Genomic DNA, 24,918 nt, shown 5'->3' with positions numbered 1-24,918 from the left:
ATAACAAGACACAACAATTAAGGAATCAGGGAATCACCTGAAACCCAAACACTGGTAGCCACATTAAATATAATAACCGACTGAGCAAGAGCATCACAGCTTGTTCTCTGATGTAATAGGTAAACACAACTTGATATCCCGTCGATGGCTATATAGTTTAGAGACTAGTGGAGACCTCTTCTGCTAGCCAATATAATTTTAACATCCACTATTAAGCTACATGACATTCGGAAAGAGCTATCAAAATACTGCGGCTGCAAATGGCGTTTCTTTTATTTCAGATCATAATCGGTCTGGAAGACCGTGTTCCCTATGTAACAATTATTACGTAAACTCTGTTGTGATAGCTGGGGGTCACAAACCAGCAGCATCTCTAGAAACATAAACCACAATGCTGCCTCTGGGTGGGTGGGATCCAAAACACATTCCTTCCCTTTCCCTGAGCCCATTCCTGGCCAGGGGTTGGGTATACACACGCAATTCAGGAACCAACTTTATGAAATGGAGGGAGGATGTAAGTCAGTTTTCCCTGATGCTGGTTTATGGGTTCATGTGAAAGCCCTGCTGAAAGTTCTTTCAGGGCACACTTGTCCCCATTCCTTCTATCAGAGCATGGCTGAGGACACAAGTCCAGTGCCCATATGGAGCCCACCCTTATTTGTTATCAGTCTTACTCAAGAGGAAAATGGCGAGCTGCCTTACACTGAGTCAGACCATTGGTCCATCTAGTTCAGAACTCTATACAATGGCTTGCAGTGGCTGGTCATGATTTCAGAGAGGGATTCTCTCCCAGTCCTACCTGGAGATGCTGGAGATTGAAGCTGGAACATTCTGCATGCAAAGCAGATGCTCTACCGCTACCACTGAGCTGCAGCCCTTCCCCTAGCAGAGGGAGTTGGGTAGGACCACACAGTTGTTTGCTTCTTGCATTTAAATTAATGAAGTTACCCTTGAGGGGTGGAGTAGTTGCATGCAAGCACTGAAACTCCCATATTCCTGAAAAGTGTTATCTATGAAGGAGACGATATATGGAAACCATCTCGATTTGAGGATTGGAAGAACGGAAAATTCACACAGGACTATTATTACTATTGGTGTTTATCGGCTTAAGGAGACTATTAGAAGAGATCATAAATAAAAAAGAGAAAATATATGAACAAGATGTGTTGTGGAAACAGCAAGATAAGATGGGATAGAACTATGAACTTTGTTTGGACTGATTTGGACTGATTGGGACATTAACGCAGCAGCAAGAAGATGATTAGAATCCCCCTTCAGATCTTGAAATATGGGTCCCCCCAACAAAATTTAAAATTCGGCTTTGTAATTTGGAATTTATGTGATATGATTTAATTTGATGTGATTGGCCAGTTAATAAAAAATATTTTAAAAAGAAAAAAGAAAAGTGGTCAAACAAAGGTTTACAAGGCATATTTTAATGATCTAGGTCCTGATAATGAAATAACAAGCACTTTCAACACCATAAAAAACACCATAAGAAATGTCTTGCTGGATCTGAGCCCAGGGTCTATCTGGTCAACATGGTTTCCAGAAGCAGATGGTCCAATGGACCCTTTGGAACATCACAAACAGGGCGTGGAAGTGATGGCCATCGCACACACCTCGCTGCTTCTTTCAAACATTTGCTGGTGGGGTGCCAGTTTCTTCAGCTCCTAGTTCTTCTCAAAACATCTTCCATGACAAAAGATGCACAGCTTTCCACAGACTATAGCTTTGTGTTGTTTTTTCAAGAAATGGGATGACCTTCCTTGTGTCCAGGTGCTTTGTGATGTGCAATCCCATTAATGCCACTTGAGAGCTTAAGGGGTGGAGATGTATAGCTCAACTAAAAGTTAGTCAACCAGTAGTTGGTAGGAAAATTATTGATGTTTTTTAACTACACGTCAGTCTTTAGAATGGCTGGTTATGTGTGTTGATCTGAGGGCACAAGCATTGGGGAGTGTGTTGACTTGACTGGAGATGATTCAAATTGCCAAATAAGCTCTTAAACCACTAACATCCTCAGGATTTCTCTTGAACCCACAGAAAGTTTCAGAGGAGATTACTGTGATGACTGTATGTCCTGAATGGAATGGTCAACATCCTGGTCTGGAGGATCCAACAATTAAGACTCCACTTTTACATGGAATAGACACTCAGTATAAACTCCGGTAAACCACATTATGTTTAATCGGTTGCCCTACTACATACCAATGAAGGAAAAACCTTGGGATCGTATCATAAACCGCTATGCAAATGATGCTATTTGTAAGTATTAACATAATTTAGTGCTTAGAGTCATATTCTCGTTTCTAATAACTCTACCAGAATGGAGAGTCTTTTGCCATGTACTCCTAGCCTGCAGGATAGTCTTTCATCACAAAGCTGAATTTTTTAATAACCTGCCAGCATATGTTTGGTAACGTGGCAGCTTAAGTCGATGACACAATGTCTTCATTATCGAAAGCAGGTCTCCATACTGTAATAGGACATTAAAGCATGCCTGTGCTCATAAACTAATGCTTTGATGTCTAAATGCAGGAGCATTACAAGAGCATTCAGTAACAAAGGAGGATTCTAATCCTCTGCACTCAGTGGAAACATTCAATGGAGACTGCAATTCGTTTCTAAATATGAAAGACTGGTGCTGTTGAAAAGCCAGGGCTGAGATCTAAAAGGTGAGAAATGGTGATATATTATTTGGAACGGGGAGGGGAGATGCTCTCAAGGAGTTTGATCAAATTGCTTGCAGTCTTTCTCCCTATTATATGTGTACTGTGACACTTCACGGGAATAACACCAATGGGTCAAATGCAGCATAACAGGGCACTCAGGCCCACTCCAGACTGTTGTTTTTTGTGCGGGCATATCCTGCAACATGGCACTGATGCACAACAATAGTGCATTTGTGGTGTGTTTGTACTAGATCAAGCTTCCTCAACCTCGGCCCTCCAGATGTTTTTGGCTTACAACTCCCATGATCCCTAGCTAGCAGGACCAGTGGTCAGGGATGATGGGAATTGTAGTCTCAGGTTGAGGTTGTAGGTTGAGGAAGCCTGTACTAGATCATCTACACACCATTCAGCTTTATTAGTTGCTCCCCAATGCCTCCCCAATGTTACTGCATTATTTGTTGCTGATGGCAGCACTCTAGCAACAGTGGCGGAGCTTCATGCTCCGGCACTGGGGGGGGGGGTTGGAGAGCAGGCAGGGGTGGGGCTGGCACGTGTCCTGGGGGCGTGGTGCCCAGCTGCTGGGGCATGGCACTCCCCCAAACACTCCTCTTCCTCTGCCAGTGTCTAGCAACACAAGTGGGACAACCCCCCCCCCCAAAAAAAACCCCCCACACAAACTGTGGTAGAAAAAGGTTATAGGATTTCAGCAGGAGACCAACATTGTTTGGAAATAAAGCAGTATGACCACGTTGAAACTTTTGATGATATGAACATTATTGAGGATCATGCATAATTGCTCTGAAACCATCATCTGAGTACAAATCATCATAAATGCACAATTCACACTGGGGTGTAGTGTCAAAATGAATAGGTTGCAACAAGTATGCTTCTGAATATTAGTTTTGAAAACTACAGGAGGGGATAACACTGTTGCACTAAGGTCCTGCTTGCAGGCAACCACGTGGCTACTCTTAGAACTAGATGGGCTACTAGCCTGATCCAGCAGCAGGGGTAACCCTGGTAATATGGTGCCCTGAGTGAGGACAAAATTTGGCACCCTAAGTATTTATTTGGCACCCTCCCCCTTCTCACCTTCCGTTATGTGCATGCTCTCAAGTGCACTACATCATAGTTGCAGTAACTCAATCACCTGTCTGGCACCACAGCCCAATAGATTATGAGCATGGAACCTTGGTTTTGCAAGCCAATAACCCTGCCTATAATCACCCCTCATTCATTCTAATGGTGGAAGCAAATGGGAAGCCTAAGATGCAAATTATTGCCCCATTGAAATGAATGGGAGCCCCTATTTAGCCTGTAAAAGATCTGTGAGTGCATCGGATCATACACAGAGACCTGTAGATCAAGGTGAAACAAGTTATTTAACCTTTGTTTTATCTCTGTTCCTAAATGGATTTTAACTGGATGTTTTTAGTTTAGAGACTTCTCAGTTTGGGGCTACACGTTTTCAGCAAAGCAATTCATTACACCAACATGTAAGATTTCTCACCTGCCCTTCACCAGAAAGTCCCAAAGTGGGTTGCAGCAATACAAGTAAAAAGAAAAGTAAATAAAGGAAGCTAAACAGTTTGTATACAATTATAGAAAACACAAATAATTTGAAGCAAAAGGATCACCAGGTTGATTAACCTAAACAGAAGAAATACCAAAAAATTAAAAATAAAAATTAACTGTCAAAGACTAGGGTAAAGAGGTATTGTCTTCAGCATACTACAGAACTATGTGATGAAAACATTAGGCACACCTCTGTGAGAACAGAGTTCTACAATGTAGGGACTACCACAGAGAAGGCCCTCTTCTAGGCTACCATTCCCCAAACTTCTGAGGGCAATGGAACTTACCAAGAGGGCCCTCTCTGTTGATCTCAACACCTGAAAGCATAAGAAGTGAAGGCGGTGGTCTTTCAGATATTTGGAGCCTAAGTTGTTCATGGCTGTAAACACCAATGTGAGCCCCTTAAATTAGCAAATAGTGCAGCTGTTTCAAAATAGGAATTACATGAGCTCTAAATGGAACCCTGGCCAGTAATCTGGCTGCTGAATTTTGCACATGTTGAAGCTTCTGAATCATCTTCAATGGCAGCCCCATGTTGAGAGTATTGCAATAATTCAATCTAGAAGTTATCAAAGCATGGAGCTCAGTGGCCAAGTCATCTCTGACCAAGAGGAAATCATAGCTGTCAAACCAGCCACAGCTGGAAACAGGCACTCCTTGTCACGGAGACTACTTGAGCCTCCAGTAGCATTGTTGGATCCAGGAGTGCACCCAGACTAAATAAAAAATGGCATGAAGGGAGAGTTCTGGCTTGCGACCATGCGAACAAGGTGCTGGAATAGATGGGCCATTGGGCTGATCCAGCAAACTCCTGTTATGTTCTTGTGGTTTTATGTGGGAATATGCAAGAGATTATTCTGGCCCAAGCTTGGCAATAAGAAAGCGCAGAACAGAATGAACTTCTAAAGCCTGATTAGTTTCAAGAAGCCATGAGTATGAAAACCACTGCAACACCCCAGATATACACAAGGTGGGGTAAGCCTAATGAAAATGTGCTTTGCAGAGACAATCTGGAGTGTAGCAACAGCCACTAATCCAAAGAAAGAGAATGTGAAAGTGACTGCACACTGTGGTTCATGGCTAGAATGGGATGCTTTTCTCATGAAGAGAATATAAAATAGGTTAAGGTGCTTCAGTTAAGAGAACAGATGGGAAGGAAGGTAACTCATGGGTGTCTTTGATAAAATGAACAATGATTGGTCTTATGTATATTCATCCTGTCCCAAAGGCATGTTACAATACATACTACACTGAAATGACCCCAGTGAAGATTTTACTAAGATAAAAAGTAACTTGTCCATGCCAGCTTTTACCTTTAAAGTCCTAAGCAACTATGCCCCCAAATTAACTGGCAATGAATTTTTAACAAGTGTTCTCAATTTCATACAGGACAGTTTAGGTGCCTCTCTCCCCTTGGAACTCCTAAGACCTGCAATGTGCCAGGTACCTTTACCTTCTGAGGCTATGTTGACACCTTCAAAATAGCTCAGCTTCTCCTATTGCAAATAAAATATGAACTCCAGGAGGCACTGGGTAAACTTCAAAAATGAAAGTCACCTGAAAATGACTGATGGACTTACTTGTGCCCACTGCAACTTCCATATCTCAGGGCCGTATCTACGAATCTCCCTCTGAAGCCAGGGGTAGCATTTGAGGTGCTCGGAGATGTCACAGAATGCTGTGCCATTTCCCCCAAAGTCGCTGTCCACTTTGAACACCCAGCGTTTCACTTCTGGGTAGTCAATTATCAGCTGACTGATGGCTTCAAGCATCTAGGAAACACACACATAAGGTTTTCAGTTAAATCCAAATGGATGTCATCTTAGCCACTCTCTACCTGAAACTGATCGCCTCATTTTCTTACAGATGTATAAGACGCAGGTGAGACTACAGGGACAGTTTGAGCAGGGAGGAAAAGCCCACAAAACACTGTATTTGTGTAATGACAACGAAGACTGTACTTGAGCTTTATATTATTTATCCTTTTTTAAACTAGATGGTTCTAAAAATACCCTTTTCTATCTTGAGGCTTCATTGTTGGTGGGTTTGACTGTAACTGCAGAATAGAATGGCTCAAGAAGTATTTGTTACAACAGCCTTCCAAAGCACTTTTTATTATTTGAACTTCAATCACAAATGGAATTATTATTTGTTTGCTCTGTGTCCCGTTATTTGTTGCTTTTGAAAGCCCAATAAATGGGTTTTCTGTTGACGACTCCCCTACAGAAATGAAATGGATTGATAGTATTGTAAAGATTGCACCAACAGAAAGAGTTATGAGGTATCTTTAAGTGAAAATTGAACTGTGCCTTAAATTATTGTCATCTTCCTTTGATTATTTAACGCCTCGCATCAATATTTCCTGCTGTAACAAAAACAATCTGAAACAAATTGAAAGGAGAGCTAATGTGTACGATGGTTTGGAGGGTACCATTTATAGAGAAGCAATATTAAAGCCAACACTTGGGGCAAGTCTAAGCCTGTGAGATTTGTAATGTTGTGGTTCATTTTGGCTACGAGTTGACCTTCTGCCATCTGCTTCTGCATTTAGTGCATGGTTAAGGGATGCAGCCACTCTGCTGAGGATCTCTGACCCCTAGAAATGGTCAGTGTGCAGGTGTTGTCTCTGTAAGCAAACTGAATTCTTACAATTCTGTTATGAATTGTACCCCACCTGCCATCAATGTCCCACCCAATGAGGGTGCAAATGCAACCTCATTCTGAGCACTGGTGATGTGCTCTATCTGCCATCTGGAATATGCAATAGATTTGGTTATCTTTCGTTATTTACAAGCCATTGTTTAAAATGGCTCTTCTGAAAACCAGCAGCATTCATAAATCAAAGAGTAATCACAACCTCCCCAAAATCATAATGATTCATATCAATGACAAGCAAAGAACTATTGATTCTTGCCCTTGGAAGATATAAAACAGGGTGTGATTTTCAAATTGCAACACAAAGAGGCAGTGTTCTTGTTTCCAAGGAGCTTTCTGTGTTCAGAACTGTCCAGGGAACGTTTACATGAACCAAATTAGGAGTGAGTGCTGAAATAAATTTTCATAGCTACTGATACTCCTGAGTGTTTCAAGACTTGGAAGCCACCATGAAGTGGCCCCACATTAAAGAACAATGGCTTGCATCAGATTTGATCCATGTTTGTCAAGTAATTTGGTGGTGCAATTTGCATTCATGCATAACAGGGATGGAAAGCCTGTGGTCACCAGAGGTTGTTGGACTACAGCTCCCATCATCCCTGACCACTGGCCATGCTGGCACACGCTGTAGTTCATCAACAGCTGGAGAGCCACAAGTTCTCCATCCCTGGTGCATGGTTCGCTTACAATTATTTAGCAATCATGGTTGATGCCCCAGAACACTCATATGCTCCATCAGTATGCACTTACTGAGTTCCCATTGTCTTTAGCTCTTTGCTAACTTGGCTTTGCTAATTGGTGTGAACTCAGGTGAATTCTGGGAGTATTCCTACATCCCAAGACATTGTCTTGCCTTTGACTGCTAGATATAAACAGAAGATGACTATGCAACATTGATCTCCAAGACTGACAGGCAGGAGTATGCCTGGCGGCAGGCATAAAATGCTCAGATCCCTTTCATCTAGCGTTACCTGTTCAACAGAGCATAAGCTCTCTGCTGCACTTCAGGCTCCTGCTTTCAGTTTGAGCCTGAATCAGACCATAACTGGATTCAGTTATGGCTGCACACGGCCGAACCTGGCCATGGCATCTGGGAAATTCTCCTCTAGAAAATGGGAAGGAGACCCCCGGGCCGAAATATTGGGAAATTCTGGAACAAGAGGGAGATAAATTGAAATTGCAGAGCTTTGAAAAATTAAAAAACAAAGTGCGAGATTGGCTTCACTATTATCAAATAATGGAGGCATACAATTTGGATAAGAAAATTGGCTTCCAGGTGGAAAAATCAAAACTGGAAACAGAACTGTTAGATCCTAAAGTTAAGAATTTGTCAAGAATGTATAACTTGCTGTTGAAATGGAATACTCAAGATGAAACGGTGAAATCTGCTATGATTAAATGGGCACAAGATGTTGGACATAACATTATGATGGCTGACTGGGAACAGTTATGGACCACAGGTATGAAGTTCACGGCATGTAATGCCTTAAGAGAGAATATTATATAAATGATATACAGGTGGTACATGACCCCAGTCAAGCTTGCAAAAATTTATCATTTGCCCGATAATAAATGTTGGAAATGCAAAGAAACTGAAGGTACCGTATTTTTCGCTCTATAGGACGCACCGGACAATAGGACGCACCTTGTTTTAGAGGGGGGAAAACAAGGAAAAAAATTTCAGCGAAGCGGCAGGAGGCGCTGCGCGGAGAGGGGGAGAATTTCCCCCCTCTTGTTTCCCCCCTCTAAAACAAGGTGCCGTTTAAGGTGCGTTCAGTCACCTTCAGGCGGCTACCTTGGAAGCCTGGAGAGCGAAAGGGGTCGGTGCCCACCGACCCCTCTCGCTCTCCAGGCTTCAGGTTCCTTTCGACCTGCTCTTTGGGGCTGGCAGGAGGAAGCCCACCACCAGCCCCAAAAAGCAGGTCGGGGAGCGGGGAAAGGCGCGCAGCGGCGAGGCTCCTGCCATAGCCCCCCGCGTGGTCCCCAGGCTGGAGAGGTGACACACAGCTATAGAGGCTCCTGCCGTAGTCGCGCGTCACCTCTCCAGCTGGGAGAGGGTCGCGGGGGGCTGCTTTAGCCGCGCGCGTGCTCTCCTTGCCGGAGAGGTGGTGCGCGGCTAAAGAGACTTCTGCCATAGTCGCGAGTCACCTCTCCAGCTGGGAGAGCGCGCGCGCGGCTAAAGCAGCCCCCCGCGACCCTCTCCCAGCTGGAGAGGTGACGCGCGACTACGGCAGTAGCCTCTTTTGCCGCGCGGCGCTCTCCCAGCTGGGAGAGGGTCGCTGGGGGCTGCTTTAGCCGCGCGCGCGCTCTCCCAGCTGGAGAGGTGACGCGCGACTATGGCAGGAGCCTCTTTAGCCGCGCACCACCTCTCCAGCCGGGAGAGCGCGCGCGCGGCTAAAGAGGCTCCTGCCATAGTCGCGCGTCACCTCTCCAGCCGGGAGAGGGTCTCGGGGGGCTTGTTTAGCTAAAGAAGCCCCTCGCGACCCTCTCCCAGCTGGAGAAGTGGTGTGCGGCTAAAGAGGCTCCTGCCATAGCCGCGCGCCACCTCTCCAGCCGGGAGATGGTCACGGGGTTATGGCTTCTTCGCTCCATAGGACGCACACACATTCCCCCTTCATTTTTGAAGGGGAAAAAGTGCGTCCTATAGAGCGAAAAATACGGTACATTCTTTCACCTTTGGTGGACGTGCCCAAGGATTAAGGCTTTCTGGGAGATGATTTATAACAAAATGAAAAAGGTATTTAAATATACCTTCCTGAAGAAACCAGAGGCCTTTCTCCTGGGCATTATCGACCAATTGGTGCCAAAGAAGGATAGAATTCTCTTTATGTATGCCACAACAGAAGCAAGAATTCTCATTGCAAAGTACTGGAAGACACAAGATCTACCCACCCTGGAAGAATGGCAGGTGAAGGTGATGGACTATATGGAACTGGCGGAAATGACTGGCAGAATCCGAGACCAGGGAGAAGAGTCGGTGGAAGAAGATTGGAAGAAATTTAAAGACTATCTACAGAAATACTGTAAAATTAATGAATGTTAGAATGATGTTGGAATGAAGTTAAGGGTTTTTTAGCAGCAATGTTATAAGGAGTATGTAAAAATGGACTGTTAACAGATGAGAATATACAGTTATTACATATTAAGACAAAGGTTTAAGATAAAAACAAAGAGGGAAAGGATTTGCTGAATTAACTTACTGAACTGGAATACAAAAAAGGGAGGTGTGAGGAGGTCAGGGAAACAAGTGAATGAAAGACAAGATATGGAAAGATTGATTTGTTTTTAATTGTTTTTACTTTTTTCGTACTTTGTACTCTCTTTTTCTTTTTTTATTCTTCTTTTATTCTTTTTTTTCTTTTTCTTATTATTACTATTGTAACTTCTTTTTTTATTTCTGAAACTTTAATAAATATCTTATAAAAAAAATAGAAAATGGGAAGGAGGTTCAATACATGGAGGCTGCGAGCAAGCAAGCCTTCTTAGTGGCTGCACCTTTTCTTTGGAGGCCCAGTTCTCAAAAGCAAACTATGTTGTGGAAACTGATCAAAATGGTACCATATAGAGGCAGCTGCATGGTGGAAGCAGTTTTGGTTGAAGCAGCTTCCCCACATGCAGGTTGAGGAATTGCACTTGCAATTGCCTCAAACATCTGGTTAGTTACTTGGAGCTGCCCCCCCCCCCCGGGCACTTATGTTTTAATTGGTTAGCACAACCCTATTCATATGTATGAGCTGGGGCACAGTTCAGGAAATTTACTGAAAGCTGTTGTGCAGACTGATGCTAATGCAAACACTAGCAATTGGCAACGGCTACCCCAATCCTAAGCACAGATACTTGAAAGAACATCCCGTGAATTTCCAAAGAACTGACTTCCAAATAAATGTGTTCAGCAATAAAAAGGTGCCAGGCTCTAATTCACAAGCCAGACTGGTCTAATTGAAGTCGTGCGAGAGGTTCAAGATTTGTAATGTAGCAACGGTTGGACATGGGCCAGCAAGACCAGAGTTAAAATCTTCATTCAGCCATAAGGAGGCAATGTGGTGCAGTGGTTAAAGTGTCAGACTAGGATCTAGGAGACCAGGGGTTCAAACCTCCACTCAGTCATGAAGTTCATTGGGTGACCATGGGTTTCTCAGTGTAATCTTACAGTGAAGAGCAGGTAACAAACAAACAAACAAACAAACAAATAAATAGATAATCTACCTCACATGGAGGTTGTGAGAATAAAATAGGGAGGGGGAGAACCATTTATGCTACCCTGAGCTCCATAGAGGAAAGGTGGGATATAAATGGATAGGGTAGGGTAGGGTAAGATAAGATAATGGAATAATAAATAAAATAAAGCTCACTGGCAAAGACATTAATATCCCACTCATAAATCCTAGGGCTGGTCCCTGGCACTGAAAACAGTTTCCAGGACTCAGTCCTTATGATCCCTTGGTGTGAGTGAAGACTTCACCTTCAAAGTAAGATTTGACTGGGGACAACCAGATTTTTGAATGGTCCAGGTTCTCCCAGTCACCAAAAGTGCCACCAGTCTTACCTGCTGCCTGCTGTAGATGTCATAATGCCCTGGGGGTACTGGCACACAAGCAGCTGCAAACACCCTTTTGCTTCCTGACTTGGAACTGTAGAGCTGAGCTACTTCCGGGGTGGGACCTAAAATGGGCACATTCAGCTCATCAGCCACTGCCAGGTCATCTTGGCTTAGAAGCCCTCCGACAATGTAGGCGTCTGTGCCCTGGATCAGCTTCTTGATCCTTTTGATGGTCTTGGGGCTGTACTTCAAGAAGGTAGCCAGGGACATGGGGCGGTTCTGTATGAAGATCACATTAGTCTCGTTAAGAGGTGCTCCTTCGCTTTCTTCCGCGGAGCTAATTTATAATGTTGAGTGCAATAAATACATTATTAATAGCAGGCTGGGTTATGACCTATCCTGTAGCGTAGCAGTTTAAATTGATAAAAGCTGTTGGGGTGAGGCTCCATAATCGCTCACATCTTTAGTGTGTCGGAAATGGGCTCGCTGGGAATAGAACTAATTACTACACATCTGTATTTATTTGATCCACACGGAATTCTCCTTCTGTCACTTGGAAGACAGGCTTGCGGCCTTTGGATAACGGTGATTCATCTCAACACTTCTGGCACGGGTTGACTCTACTGCGTCAGGGGGGAGAAATCAATACAAAAAAATGAAGAAGACCCACTCCCACAGCTGGGCAATATTTCACTTTATGAGGAGCAGCATCTTAAACGGTTCTTTCAAAACAAAACATTTTCAAGTTACAAAACACCTTTGCAGATCACATGCCGTTCTGTGGGATAAACACCTTTTCATTAGCCTCACAAAGTCCTTATTGTAATTATAATCCTGGTCAAATGCAGAAGGAGGACAACTAGTTAGAAACACATTGGAAGATACAAGTCACGGCTGCTTTGCACGTTACAGATTTAGCTGTACACGTAAGAAAATGTGACATGTGAAGGTCACAAATATTGTGCTTGCAAATACAGGAGACTCCCCACTTACGCAGGGGGGTTACAGTCTGGGCCCCTGCGCAGAAATGTGTGTTAGAGGGGAGCCCACTGAAATACAGCTTCCTACCCAACAGCTGTTGAGAGGAGTAGCTCAGCAGCACTGAGAGTTCCCGTGTGCCATTTTGCAGTCTTTTTTTCTGGACTTTGGGTTCTGGGGAGGTCCTCCTTGCGAGCCATGAGGACCTCCCAGCTCTCTCCTGCCATTTCATGTTAAAAAGGTAAAGGTACCCCTGCCCGTACGGGCCAGTCGTGTCCGACTCTAGGGTTGCGTGCTCATCTTGCTCTAGAGGCTGTGAGCCGGCGCCGTCCGAAGACACTTCCGGGTCATGTGGCCAGCGTGACGAAGCTGCAGCTGGCGAGCCAGCACCAGCGCAGCACATGGAAACGCCGTTTACCTTCCCGCTATAACGCGGTACCTATTTATCTACTTGCACTTAAGAGTGCTTTCGAACTGCTAGGTGGGCAGGAGCTGGGACCGAATGACGGGAGCTCACCTCGCCGCGGGGATTCGAACCGCTGACCATACGATTGGCAAGTCCTAGGCACTGAGGTTTTACCCACAGCACCACCCGCGTCCATTTCATGTTAGTATTGCATTACTTAACTATTTTCCGGTGCCATGCGTATACATAGAAGCATGTGAGTCGATCGCTTGCAAGTGTGTGTGTGTGGGGGGGTGCCTGTATGTGCCACCACATTTATCAAGGAATGGTGCTGAGCTGCAGTTTCCTCTTAATGGTGAGCTGAATTGGCAAGCGCGGATTGTCTCTATGTAATGTGAGAAGAGCCCTAAGACTTTACTAGATTTTTAAAACTTTGATATATGAATCTAGCATATAGGAATCCTGCTGTCCACAGAAGAGATTAATCTCTTCTAAAACTTCCTTTCAGAGCAGGGGTGGGTAACCTGTAGCCCAGATCCACCATGCCAAGACTTTTTTGTTGGCTAAGTTCCTCATAATTTGGAATTAAAAAATTATTTCAATGTCTGGAGTTGTCCCCCGCTGTGGTGCTATCGTGTTCCTGATGTGGTGCTGTAGGGGCCCTATCAGTTCTCAAAGAAATGGGCACCTTTGCCTCTATTTGCCCTGCAAAGGGGCACCCTTTCTCCCATTGGTGTGTCTTAGAGCTCAGAAAACAAGGCGGAAACTTTGTTTTTCAAAACCCCTAAGACCTTGCAATAACACTGCACTTGATAGAAAAGAGGTTCCTTTGCAACATAGAAAGAGCCTTGAATTGATTTGCGGTCAACATCCCCACACATTATAGTGTTAGGGCAGGAGAACAGCCTCCTTCCTCAGGGCTGCCATGGGGAGCAAAAATGCTGGAAAGTATGCTGTTCACCTGTCAAGGTGTGTGCATACATCTCCCTGCCTGCTTTCCCCCACTGGTCTGCTAAGCATGTGTGTGTCTGCCTATCTGTATGCTGCCCCTCCCAACTACCAACTGAGTGTGTGTATGTCTGCCAGCTGCCTGAATGTGCGTGAGAGTGTGTCTGCCCGCCTTTCTGCATGTGTGTGTGCATGCAATGGCCATGGCCATGTGGTCTTTCTCAGAGGAGTGGCCAGCCCTCAGAGTTTAGAAGGAATGAATGAAAGTTGTGCACAAACTCATCTCCGACTCCTACCCATTTAAACCTTAGAACTGCACTGGGAAGAGCTTAATGTCATAAAGTCTAAACCAGGGGTCATGGGCCACAAGCAGCCCACGGGGTTCATTTAACCAGCCTACGAGCCGCTCCTGAACCGAGCGGCCCGCTTGGCAAGTCCCCACATGCTGTGCTAAACCGTCGCAGCGCGGCGCAGGGACTCGCTTCTGCGGTGCTAGAAATCGCGTCTGCTCATGCGCCAGAAATTGTGTCTGCACAGATGAAGACGCTGGAAATCGTGGGTGCACGCAGTCATGTGTGCGCACGATCCGGCCCATGGAGGGATCTCTGCTGGAGTGAACCGACCTAGGAGAGGTATACCTTGCCGACCACTGGTCTAAACATCCCCACTGTCATGGCCACAGTCATGCATGACATAAGTCTGCTGATCTGAGTGGGTGACTTAACTGGATACTATAACCTTCTGTGTTGTTGTTTTACATTTTTCTTTAGAACAGCAGCCCTCATATCACAACACACCTTTGAAAGTTTCCAAACTTTCCAAAGTGCTTTTTCCTGTGGCATCAGGGGCTGTTGTCTGAGAAATCCACGCCCAAAGTCCTTTCAGGCATGCAGAACTAGCTGCTAGGTTTTATGGATTCCACCCCCCACCCCCAGCTTCAAAGAAAACTGGGTCTATCTGCTTTTCAAACCTCTTACTTTGTGGGCCTCTGTGCAGCAGATTAACTGCTAATGATGTATTTCCATATATGGAGCTGAAGACTGCTGCCCACCTCCACAATTCTCACCCTTAAGTACGCCCGATTGAAATATGCAATTAAAACTTCAGTACAATGGACTGTGCCTGTATTACAAAGAATCCACGTCCCACTTGTGCAAGGTATTCAACATTCACCCTTTGTCCTCCAAATATATATACATGTGAACATAGACTTTTGCCTACTTTTATGATGGTGAGAAGCCCATTGGTGTCGGTAACATCCTTAAGGTCACTGTGCACCGAAATGCTTTGCGAGACTGAGGCTGATAAACTGGAGGCTGTTTGGACTGAACTAAGGGAATGACTTAACTGTATGAAAAGCATGGATTGGCTGAACTGAAAGAATATGTTTATAATAGGTCAAAATTTAAGAGCCAACAAATTTGCATGTTGCGATTACTGTTCTCGTATGGTGCGGCATCATAGTTTTATAGTACAAATAATTACCCAGCAGCAGTGATCTTGCAGTGAAAGGGTTTTTTAATATTAAAAACAAACAAACAAAATGGGGAAGGGACAAATGACTGTAGTTGATGATATAGCCAAGATCACCAACTTACAGCTGAGGCTCGGTGAGTTCAAGATGATCCAAGGAGCATCCAAACACACCCTGTCATAAATGAGCTTTACTGCATTGCAGCATTATCAAAAGGTCTTCAACAATGCAAGGGTACAGTAGTTGGAGGGGCAGAAGAATGGGGTGGGGGTGGCAGTTTCCTTTCAGAGTGAATTCTAGAGAATTAAAACCAACTAGATGGGTTCAAAACAACCAAGATATCCAACACCCCTCAATTAAAGACATTAAACGATCCAAGGGGAAAAAAGAGAGTCTTAAATTGGATTTTGCCACAATAAAAAGCTAGAGAGAAGGGAGGGAGGGGACCCACTGTCTGCGCAGCTGCAGAGATGGAAGCTCAGAGCAGCAGAAGGCATTCTGAGTACTTTGTTTTCCATTGCATTATAAATCTCTTTAAGTTCAGAGATCTAGATGAGGCCAGGCGTTGGGCAGGGACCAGTGGAGAAGGGCTGAGCTCAGCTCAACTTTCAGCCTGCAAAGCTAAACCAGGATATTTCCAACAGTCTTAACTAGTCACTTAATCTGTGAAGCTCTTAAAACTTGCAATAATATTTCACTGACGGCTACCAGAGCGTTGCAAGTTATAAAATTTCCAATTTAATTTTACGGCATTCCCCCTAGCTGTAGTAATTAGAAGACACAAACTCACAGGGAAGCTGTTTATGGCTTCAGGGGTGAGGATTTTGAACCTGTCCTGCAGGTCACCAATGTCCTTAGGGCTTCCAGATATAACAGCTGGCTGCAGACCCAAAAACGTATTGTAATAGTGCAGCATCTCATCGCTCAGTGGGTAGGGGCAAATGTAGATGACGTCCACATTAGGATCTTAAAGACAAACAAATGAACAGGAGACTCACTGTTAATTATTGGTAGAAAGGTAACTTTGCTTGCCAGTATTACTTTTCATAACCCCTTTATTTATTTTACAAATATCTGTATCTTTGCACATGTGTGCACACACACCTCTGCTCCAATCTCTCTCTCTCTCTGAATAAAGTAGAACAAACCAGCCAGTTTTCAGAACCAAGCCCACAAAACACAAAGTGTGGGATTGTTGGCTAGAAGTTCAGAAGTGTTGCAAGGGAGACTTAGCTGAATGACCTGTTTTAATATGGATGGGAATTGTGCATGGCTTTGAAAACATCTGCTATTAAAAACCTGAATGAACCTACTTAGACCTTGCAGTCATCATCTGAGGCTCTTTTTTGTGTGCCCCTTCTAAGGCTAGCAGGTGGCAACACAAGAACAGCCTTTTTAGTGGTGGTTCCCTGACAGCGGAATGCTCTCCCCAGGGAGTCACACCTGACATTAAAAGGGGATTATACAAATTCATGGAGGATAAGGCTATCAGTTCTGACCAAACTGCGGGAGGTAGTGGAAGATAGGAGTGCCTGGCGTGCTCTGGTCCATGGGGTCATGAAGAGTCGGACACAACTAAACGACTAAACAACAACTAAGGCTATCAGTGGCCACTCACTTAGGATGGCTATGCTGTCTACTTCCACTGTCAGAGGTAGTATATCTCTGAATACCAGATGCTGGGAACCACAAGTGGGGAGAATGCTTTTGCTATCAGGTTCTGTTTGCAAGCTTCCCATGGACATCTAGATGGCCTAGAGGGATATTTAGCCTGATCCAGCAGGTCTCTTCTTATGTTCCTGCTGTATTATATTAAAGCCAAACTAGATTTCACAGTGGAAATGTGCGGATAACTAGTTAGTCTCTGTACACACTTTGACATTGAAAAGGTATTACACTGTTGGGAGAGAGAGGCATATGACTTACCAAAAAACATCTTCCCCAATTTGCCTCCTGAGTTTTCGTGTTCTCTCCACTCATGGAGAAGCCAATAAAATCTTTCCCAGAGGTGAGTCACAAAACACTCCTCCAATCTAGCTACTGTGTGCTAGAAATGCTGCCTTCTTTGCCTTGAATTTTTTGTTTGTTTCCCACTGCTGTCACCACTTGCTGAACCACCAGTCTTCAGTTCATGGCTTAGAACAGTGTTCATGGCCTTCCCTTCTCTCTGCTCTCATAGGTCTCTAAATCTCTGCCTGTGACCTTTACTCCCCCAGCTCCAGCTTCCACCTGCACCCTGGAATGACCCCACCCTTCCTCCTCTGCTGCCATGGATATTGGGAAATGCTTCTAATATGCCTTGGTGATGTTACTTCTCACTTCCTCTAGATCCTCCTCAAAATGTTTTCTGTGAAGCTTTTGGCAAAATCTAAGGGTCTCTTACTGTAGCGTAAGTCTCAAGGACATATAACTGAAATAATCACATTTCCTTCCCCCCAATTACTCCATTTCACATCCTGATATTTCCTTCATGCTGTGGACTGCTGTGTTGCTGATTTGAAGCTATCCTTTGCCCAGGTGCAGATACATTTTGGAGGGACAGCCCAAATACACATGTAACCCAAGTGGGAATTCAAGAAAGCAGTCTTTTAATATCTCCCAGGAAGCTCCTTGGGGAAAGGTGGGAGACAGATGCAATAAACTAAGAGGGGGAAGGAGGTTTTTAATAGAAGGAGCCGCAAGCCTTCCAAGTGGTAGTGTGACATGGTGCCTGCAACTTTCCCATTCATTCAGAAGTAACAAATCTTTCCTAAAATAAACACTACCACATAAAAGAACCGCACTGAGGACAAAACAACATTAGTGCCTTCATAATATATAAAGGCAATTAAGTGATTATTTTAGACTCCTGTAAATTTTCAGAACTAATACATTTTTGTGCAAAATTCGCTAAATGGCATTTATGAAATAATAATGATGCTGAAATATAAATGAATCATGTAAAGTATGTCATTCTGGGGAGCCAGAAAAGTTGCCCATTGACAAATTAATATTCTTTGTTCCTTTGCTTAAGGAAGGGCTGCCACACAGGGGACCCTTCCCAGTTCAGTTCATGTCCCTTGTTGTCTCCTATTCACTTATAATACTTCCTTTTGAATACGTTAAATAAGGGATCACCTCCATGCAACCCTTCAAAGGAAAACCTTGTTGTGAAATTATTTATAGCTCCATTTCCGCATAATGCTGAGAACCCACATTTGACTTTTTTTGGAAAATGTATTTATTAAAACATTTCTACCCCACCCTTCTGGTGCACAACCACCACTGAGAACATTTAAAAATTACAATTTTATAAAACAATAAAAAAGCAACAGGATCAGCAATTAAAACTAAGACATACAAATAATTATCAGCCACATACAACAAAAGTCTGCCAGAATAAAAAGGTCTTGAATGACTAGCAAAAAAAGAGAAAGGAATGGAGCTAACCACACTTTATGAGTTTCATAGTCTGGGCATAGTCAATAACCCTAGAAGGGACACTCCTTCTTATCTTAGGGAACATTCATGATGATGATAATGATAATAATAATGATAATAATAATACTTTATTATTTATATCCTGCCCATCTGGCTGGGCTTCCCCAGCCACTCTGGGCGGCTTCCAACAAAATATTAAAATACAGTAATCCATCAAACATTAAAAGCTTCCCTAAACAGGGCTGCCTCCAGATGTCTTCTAAAAGACTGGTAGTTGTTGTTCTCTTTGACATCTGGTGGGAGGGCGTTCCACGGGGTGGGTGCCACTACCAAGAAGGTCCTCTGCCTGGTTCCCTGTAACTTGGCTTCTCACAGAGGGAACCGCCAGAAGGCCCTCGGCTCTGGAACTCAGTGTCCGGGTAGAAAGATGGGGGTTGAGATGCTCCTTCATGTATGCTGGACCGAGGCTGTTTAGGGCTTCAAAGGTCAGCACCAACACTTTGAATTGTGCTCGGAAACATACTGGGAGCCAATGTAGGTCTTTCAAGACAGGTGTTATGTGGTCTTGGTGGCCACTCCCATGGAAGCGGGGTAATATGCCAAAGGGTAATGCTTTGAATTGTGTCTGGAAGCAAATTGCAGGATTGGTGTAATGTGATCCCATGGCTAGGTGGTGGCTTTCAGGACCAACTTAAGCACCTAAAGATTCCTCATGCGGTTTTATTTACATTGTAGTAATCCAACCCAGACACAGCAAAGGCACAAGTTGCCAATCTTTTTCAGACCAGGGGGCATATTTTGGATCTTGAGAGTCTAAGGGCATCAGTCACAAAACAGCTGCCGTGGGGCATGGTATATAACACAACATTGGGGGCATGACACAATACAAAATTAGATGGAGTACAGCCATTGCTGCTTTCTGCCCCTCCAGGGGCAACCTTATGTTTACTATGGGAAGTAAGCCACGGTCTCTGGTCCTGATTGTGGAAATATACCTGTTAAAGGCACAAAAGAACTGTGCCCCTCAATACCAATCTTAATTTAAGCTGCTATTCTGCACCCACTTAGCAGGGAGCAAGTGTCATTAAATGCAAACACTTTTGAAATTGTGATGTATACCACTGTACTACGTGTTAACTTTACAGTGAATTCTTAATGAGTGCTTGAACATTAACTCCTGCCCAATAGGAGACATACCTAAGCCTCTTTGCAAAGTTTTCACATTTTGCATTTGCCATTTCGGAAGGGGATTATTTAACACCCACCTGCACATACTATGCAATAGTATTTGCAGAAAACAACTTTTAGGGAGTACCTCATCTCAGACAAACCCACAACAGGAAAGATGTGTCCTGGTTGCTAGGGGAAAAGGAACAGCAAATGGTGGGGATTCCAAAAGCTACTAGAAAATTAGACTGAAGGAGGGAAGGTGCAGTAAAGGGGAGCGTGGAAGTGCTTTTTTAGGACCCCAGGGATTCCTATTGCTGGGTGTCCAAACAAATTACTTATCAATCACAGTTCTGACTCAGTTCTGACAGGTAGGAACAGCCAGGCTGGCTAAGTTTACAGAAATCACATGGAAGGGTACCCACACATTTTGCTTCATAGCCTTATTTCTAGGAGGACTAGATACTTTTTATAAAATAACACAAAAGCTCGAATTCGGGAGTCCCTTCCTCAGGGCACCAATGCAGGCCTTTGTGGGTGCCATGGCCATTCCTGCCATAAGCCAAAGGCCAAGGTGCCAAACAGTATTGCCTCAACACCCCTGTCTGGAATCAGCTTTCAAGGAAGAACCAAAACCATCGCAAAATGGTTACTCTTAAATCTATTCCCATCATGGTGACTTTAGAGTTGGAATTGTACCCCATAAACTGCTTTGGGATCCTTGATGGGAAGTGGTCCATAAGTGACTATAATGAATAATATGTCTTTGGTGGCAACAAATGGTTGCTTGCATTGGCTTGAAAACACGTATCCAACTGAAACGGGTCTTTTTTCTTTTGGGAAACTTGAAGGATGTATGACAAGTAGGAGCATGTCTGTACCTCGTATTTCACAGAGTCTTCCAAACTGTGTCCCCTGATAAATAGTGAAATCAGGAGTTGCCTCTCGAACAGAATGTGCATACCCTGAAAGAAGCCACAACAACACATTATCTGCAAATTGCACTTGCAATGATCTCCACACATGGAGCTGTAGCCAATGCTAGTCATACTCAGAGTAGATCCATTGAAATTAATGTATATGCCTAACTTGGGTCCATTAATTTCAACTGGCCTGCTCTGTATAAAACTTAGTTGGCTACAGCCCCAAATTTAAACCTAGGATTGTACACTTGGATGGCTGTGTTCTTTGTCTCACCTAGGAAATTTTGATGTCAAGGTTTCGTAGCAGCTTCACTGCTTAGAACAAAGCCTGTCCACAGATGAAGTTGATATTTGGTATAAAAGTTGTCCAACTATGTACTGCAATCATCAGAAAAGTCTTAAAATAATATATTTTTGTCTAAAAAGACCTGAAGACCATCATGATGAAGCTACAGAATCCAAATAATAAATAAGAAAGCATGGAAAACATTACTGTGCACACTTAAGATCACAAACTTGCACTGGGCTTTGAATCCAACTGAAATGTGATAAAACTGCTTTGGATTCCTTCTGAATATGGCAGTCAAAATTCTTTCCTGTGAATTACAGCAAATTATACTTCCATTAAACAGAGCAGGAGCCTAGATTTCCCTCCCCCTTTAGTAGAAAGCTAATCTACAGCCTTTTAAAGAATCTCTAAGTGCCTAAAATATCCACATCTCTCTGCAATACTGTTCAGAAGCAGGAGAAATGAGGCATCCCCAGGTTCAAACATAGCATTCCTAATTTAAGATTTTTAATTGTCTTGTTTACTATCACTTCTCCAAAAGCAAGCCATGAACTAAGGTTTTGCGTAACAGAAGACAATGAACAAAACTAGATTATTTGCATTATTATTGGATAATACCACACACAAATAGAACCATGTTAAAAGGAGACTGTGATGTTAAATCTACATAAAATTCATTCAGCAGATCAAAATGCATCCAGATGTATTTTTATTTAAAAAATGTAAAAGGTAAATAACTCATAAAAGCAAGGCTCATTTTTGAGAGAGCAATTTGAGACATTTTCCTTTATAAGTTGTTTTTTTCTTTTTTGCAGTTTCGCACACACTCTCTCTCTCATTAAATGCATATTTAGTTTATAATAGCAGTGACATCTGGAACACTTTTCACCCATTCCACTAAGGACTTCTAATACCCGTTTGTTAGAGTAAAACTTGTGTGGGGTTCCCCAGAACACACTGCTTAGGGGATGGCAAACCTTTTCTTTGTTATAGGACTGAAAATGAGTACACAGGATGCATAAACTGTCAAAGATAGAACCATTACTACAAACCAATGACATTATTTCCTTCAAAATGGTTTATAAATAGCGCCTTGTTAGTATGTCCAATTTACAACTTTAAACTTAGCTAATTCAATGTTAGCCTGCCTAAAAACTGTCCTAATGTAAACAAACAAAAAAGATCAATTGGCAAAAGAAAGAGCTGTCATGAAATCAATAGCAAGTGCTGCTTAACAAACACAGGCTTGATGTGGGTTCTTGAATGGTTTGCTAACAAGATTAAAGCAATGCCTTTTCCATATGACTAATGTACCAAGAATCTTCAGAAACGGGGCCAAAATTCCTGGGGAAAAATGCTACAACATGGAAAAATTGTCCTCAATGCTCTACATTTTGGAAAATGTAGTAGCAGACATTCAAGACACACATCTGTATGTTTGTCTGTGTGGGGAGGGTGGGTGAAAATTCCAAACTTGAGCACTGAAAAAAATCATTATATGAGCATATATATGAATGCTATGTGGCACAGCTTCATGCTTCCAACAGTAAACAGAGCTTTTGGAAAGTTTACATGCAGAGTATGAAAACAAAAGCTTTTCTCTGTCGTTCATATCTAACATCAGGTAAAGACTATGTAAAGGTGTATGACATATGCTACAACTGAAGTTCTATTTAGTTATCATTGTGTTAACAGAAGAAGCTATCAGGAAGTAACCTTAAGCAACCAATCTCCTTAACTGGATTAGTATCCTCTATATCATAAGCCACAATACTGTGTTCCTAAACATATTTATTGGGGTGTGGGAGTCTGGCTGGGGAAATGGAAGCATATACCAAAATAAGGGCACTTAAGTTAGCAATCTGAGTTATCATCTCAGATGGCCTGGACAATCTGAAGGAATAACCAAAGGTGCAACAAGATGGTAGCAAAGCAAGGAGAAAGTTTAGCAAACCCTTTCCAGATGCTCACGTGAGCAAACCAAACTATGAGCCACAATGGAAGGTGAAAGGTAGCCCAGCAGTTTCCCCTAAGGGGAAGTCCCTTCTGCTCCCCAACATGATGATTAGTTATTAGATCCTGAGTGAAAAAGCAAAATCTGCCAAAGCTTGACAAGATTAAAAAAATCTGCTTTGAGACTAACACCCCGAGCTGGTCTGAATAAGCTATCAGGATGCATGTCCTTAATAATAGTGCCATGTGAACTGTTTGTGACATTATCCTGGTGTCACGACCAGGAATCCCTAAACCAGGAGATATGAGCTACAGTCTGACCTTCCCACAGCACACACCTACCAGATTCTAATAGTGAGAAGCCTCTGGTACCTTAAAGGAAGCATTGGTGGATGGGTAGCGCATCTTAGCACAGCCTTTGTCAACCTGGTGCCCTCCATTTTCTCTGAACTACAACTCCCATTAATCCCAGTTACAGTCTAAAATATATGGAGGGCATCAGGCAGGCAAAGGCTGCCTTAGCACAAAAACATAGAAGTGTAGAATCATAGAGCTGGAAGGGATCACAGGGGTCATCTAGTCCAACCCCTGCAATGCAGGAATCTTTTGCCCAACCTGGCACTTGAACCCATGACCCTGGAATTAAAAGCCTCATGTTCTACTGAATGAGCAGCCACCTGTTATGAGCATATAGTACTGTAATGTGCATGAAGACTACAGATTTCCAAAGGAGAATTATAAGCTGAAATTGAGCAGTAAATCTTCAGAAGCTCTCTGTGGAGCTCCTGAATATTACAAGAGGGTCCAAATCTCCTGCCCATTCCCCACTTTTTTTACTTGCTTAAGGTGAGGATGGGCACACTGAAAAGCACAGCACCACTGGTGAGAATCCAGCTGCCTGCCATCTTAACTACCACAGAGGCATCTATATGTAAAAAAATTATATACAACAGGAAACTGTGATCCGCTGAAGGATGCTGGTGGATTGGGTCTAAAAGACAGATCTTCTCCAGGCAGCCACATTCAGCCCACGAGTAGATGCTAGGTTTTATTCTGAAAATCCACTGGTATCTCAGTAAGATCACAGCCTTCTAGGAACTGCAAAACAGGGCTCCTTGTACTGTACTCAGGAACTGCCTTTGTGAAACTCCCATTCAACAGCTAAAGGAGGTTTAAGATGGGTTAGTGGGGTTAAGGGGAGAAGGGAATGCTTCCATAATCATACATTATATGCAGCTTCACCAGAGCTGTGCTGTGGAGCAGAACTGTTTATTTTATTAGGATGTAACACCACAATAGCCCAGCGTTTGACTTGGCGAGAACCCCTTTCTGAACCATCATAACCCATAAATCACGGCCGGAATGCCTTATTGCAGTTTCAAAAGTAGTATTAATTTTTAAAATTCACATGTTAATTTAGGAAACAGGGTGGAATGTTTTTTATTGAAGAACTGCATCCCACTATGGCATTTGCCTAATGTGTTCATAGAACAGTCCTCTGTGTAATCAGGAGATTTCCTAGAGGTTACAACAGATAATGGAAGGGAACTGGACAAGGGAGTAGATTAAGAACAGCCATAGATTTAAATATTAAATATTATGTAGTGCAGGGAGGGGATCTGTCATTCATTTGAAAATAAAACATTCCAGTGGAAGAATTATTCAAAAATCACAGAAATTCTCTCACAATGAATGCAACCTATGTTATTGCCCTTCGGTATTACTGAAATGGGCCACTAAGATGACATTTCAAAGGGAAAAAACCATTTATTATTAGCTAAATTCTTAAACATTGTTATTAATACTAGACTTTTAATGCTTGATAATTCAAATTATTTTTGAAACTGATTACTACATTTTCCCCCCTTTGACCTATCCTTTGCTTGTTAAATATTATGGGCAATAGATGAATAAA

General features: G+C 43.1%; 1 protein-coding gene across 5 annotated transcripts in view; it reads right to left on the bottom strand.

Moving 5' to 3' along the window:
- Window positions 1-24,918, bottom strand: part of IQCH (IQ motif containing H) — an 83,365-nt gene that overhangs the window by 34,353 nt on the left and 24,094 nt on the right. For 4 of the 5 annotated variants that reach the window (XM_081171073.1, XM_081171070.1, XM_081171069.1 and 1 more), the window contains exons 11-14: window positions 20,720-20,803; window positions 16,042-16,217; window positions 11,452-11,724; window positions 5,831-6,022 (exon numbers count right to left, since the gene is read on the bottom strand). In XM_081171073.1, the coding sequence (XP_081027199.1) occupies window positions 5,831-6,022; window positions 11,452-11,724; window positions 16,042-16,217; window positions 20,720-20,803 (725 nt within the window). The remainder of the gene's footprint in view (window positions 1-5,830; window positions 6,023-11,451; window positions 11,725-16,041; window positions 16,218-20,719; window positions 20,804-24,918) is intronic. The other variant, XM_081171071.1, reaches the window with a different exon arrangement.

This window comes from Podarcis bocagei (assembly GCF_964188305.1).
Source record: "Podarcis bocagei genome assembly, chromosome: 14".
Classification (NCBI taxonomy): domain Eukaryota; kingdom Metazoa; phylum Chordata; class Lepidosauria; order Squamata; family Lacertidae; genus Podarcis; species Podarcis bocagei.
Note: the sequence above shows the minus strand (reverse complement) of the source record. Positions and strands in the feature narration are given on the sequence as shown.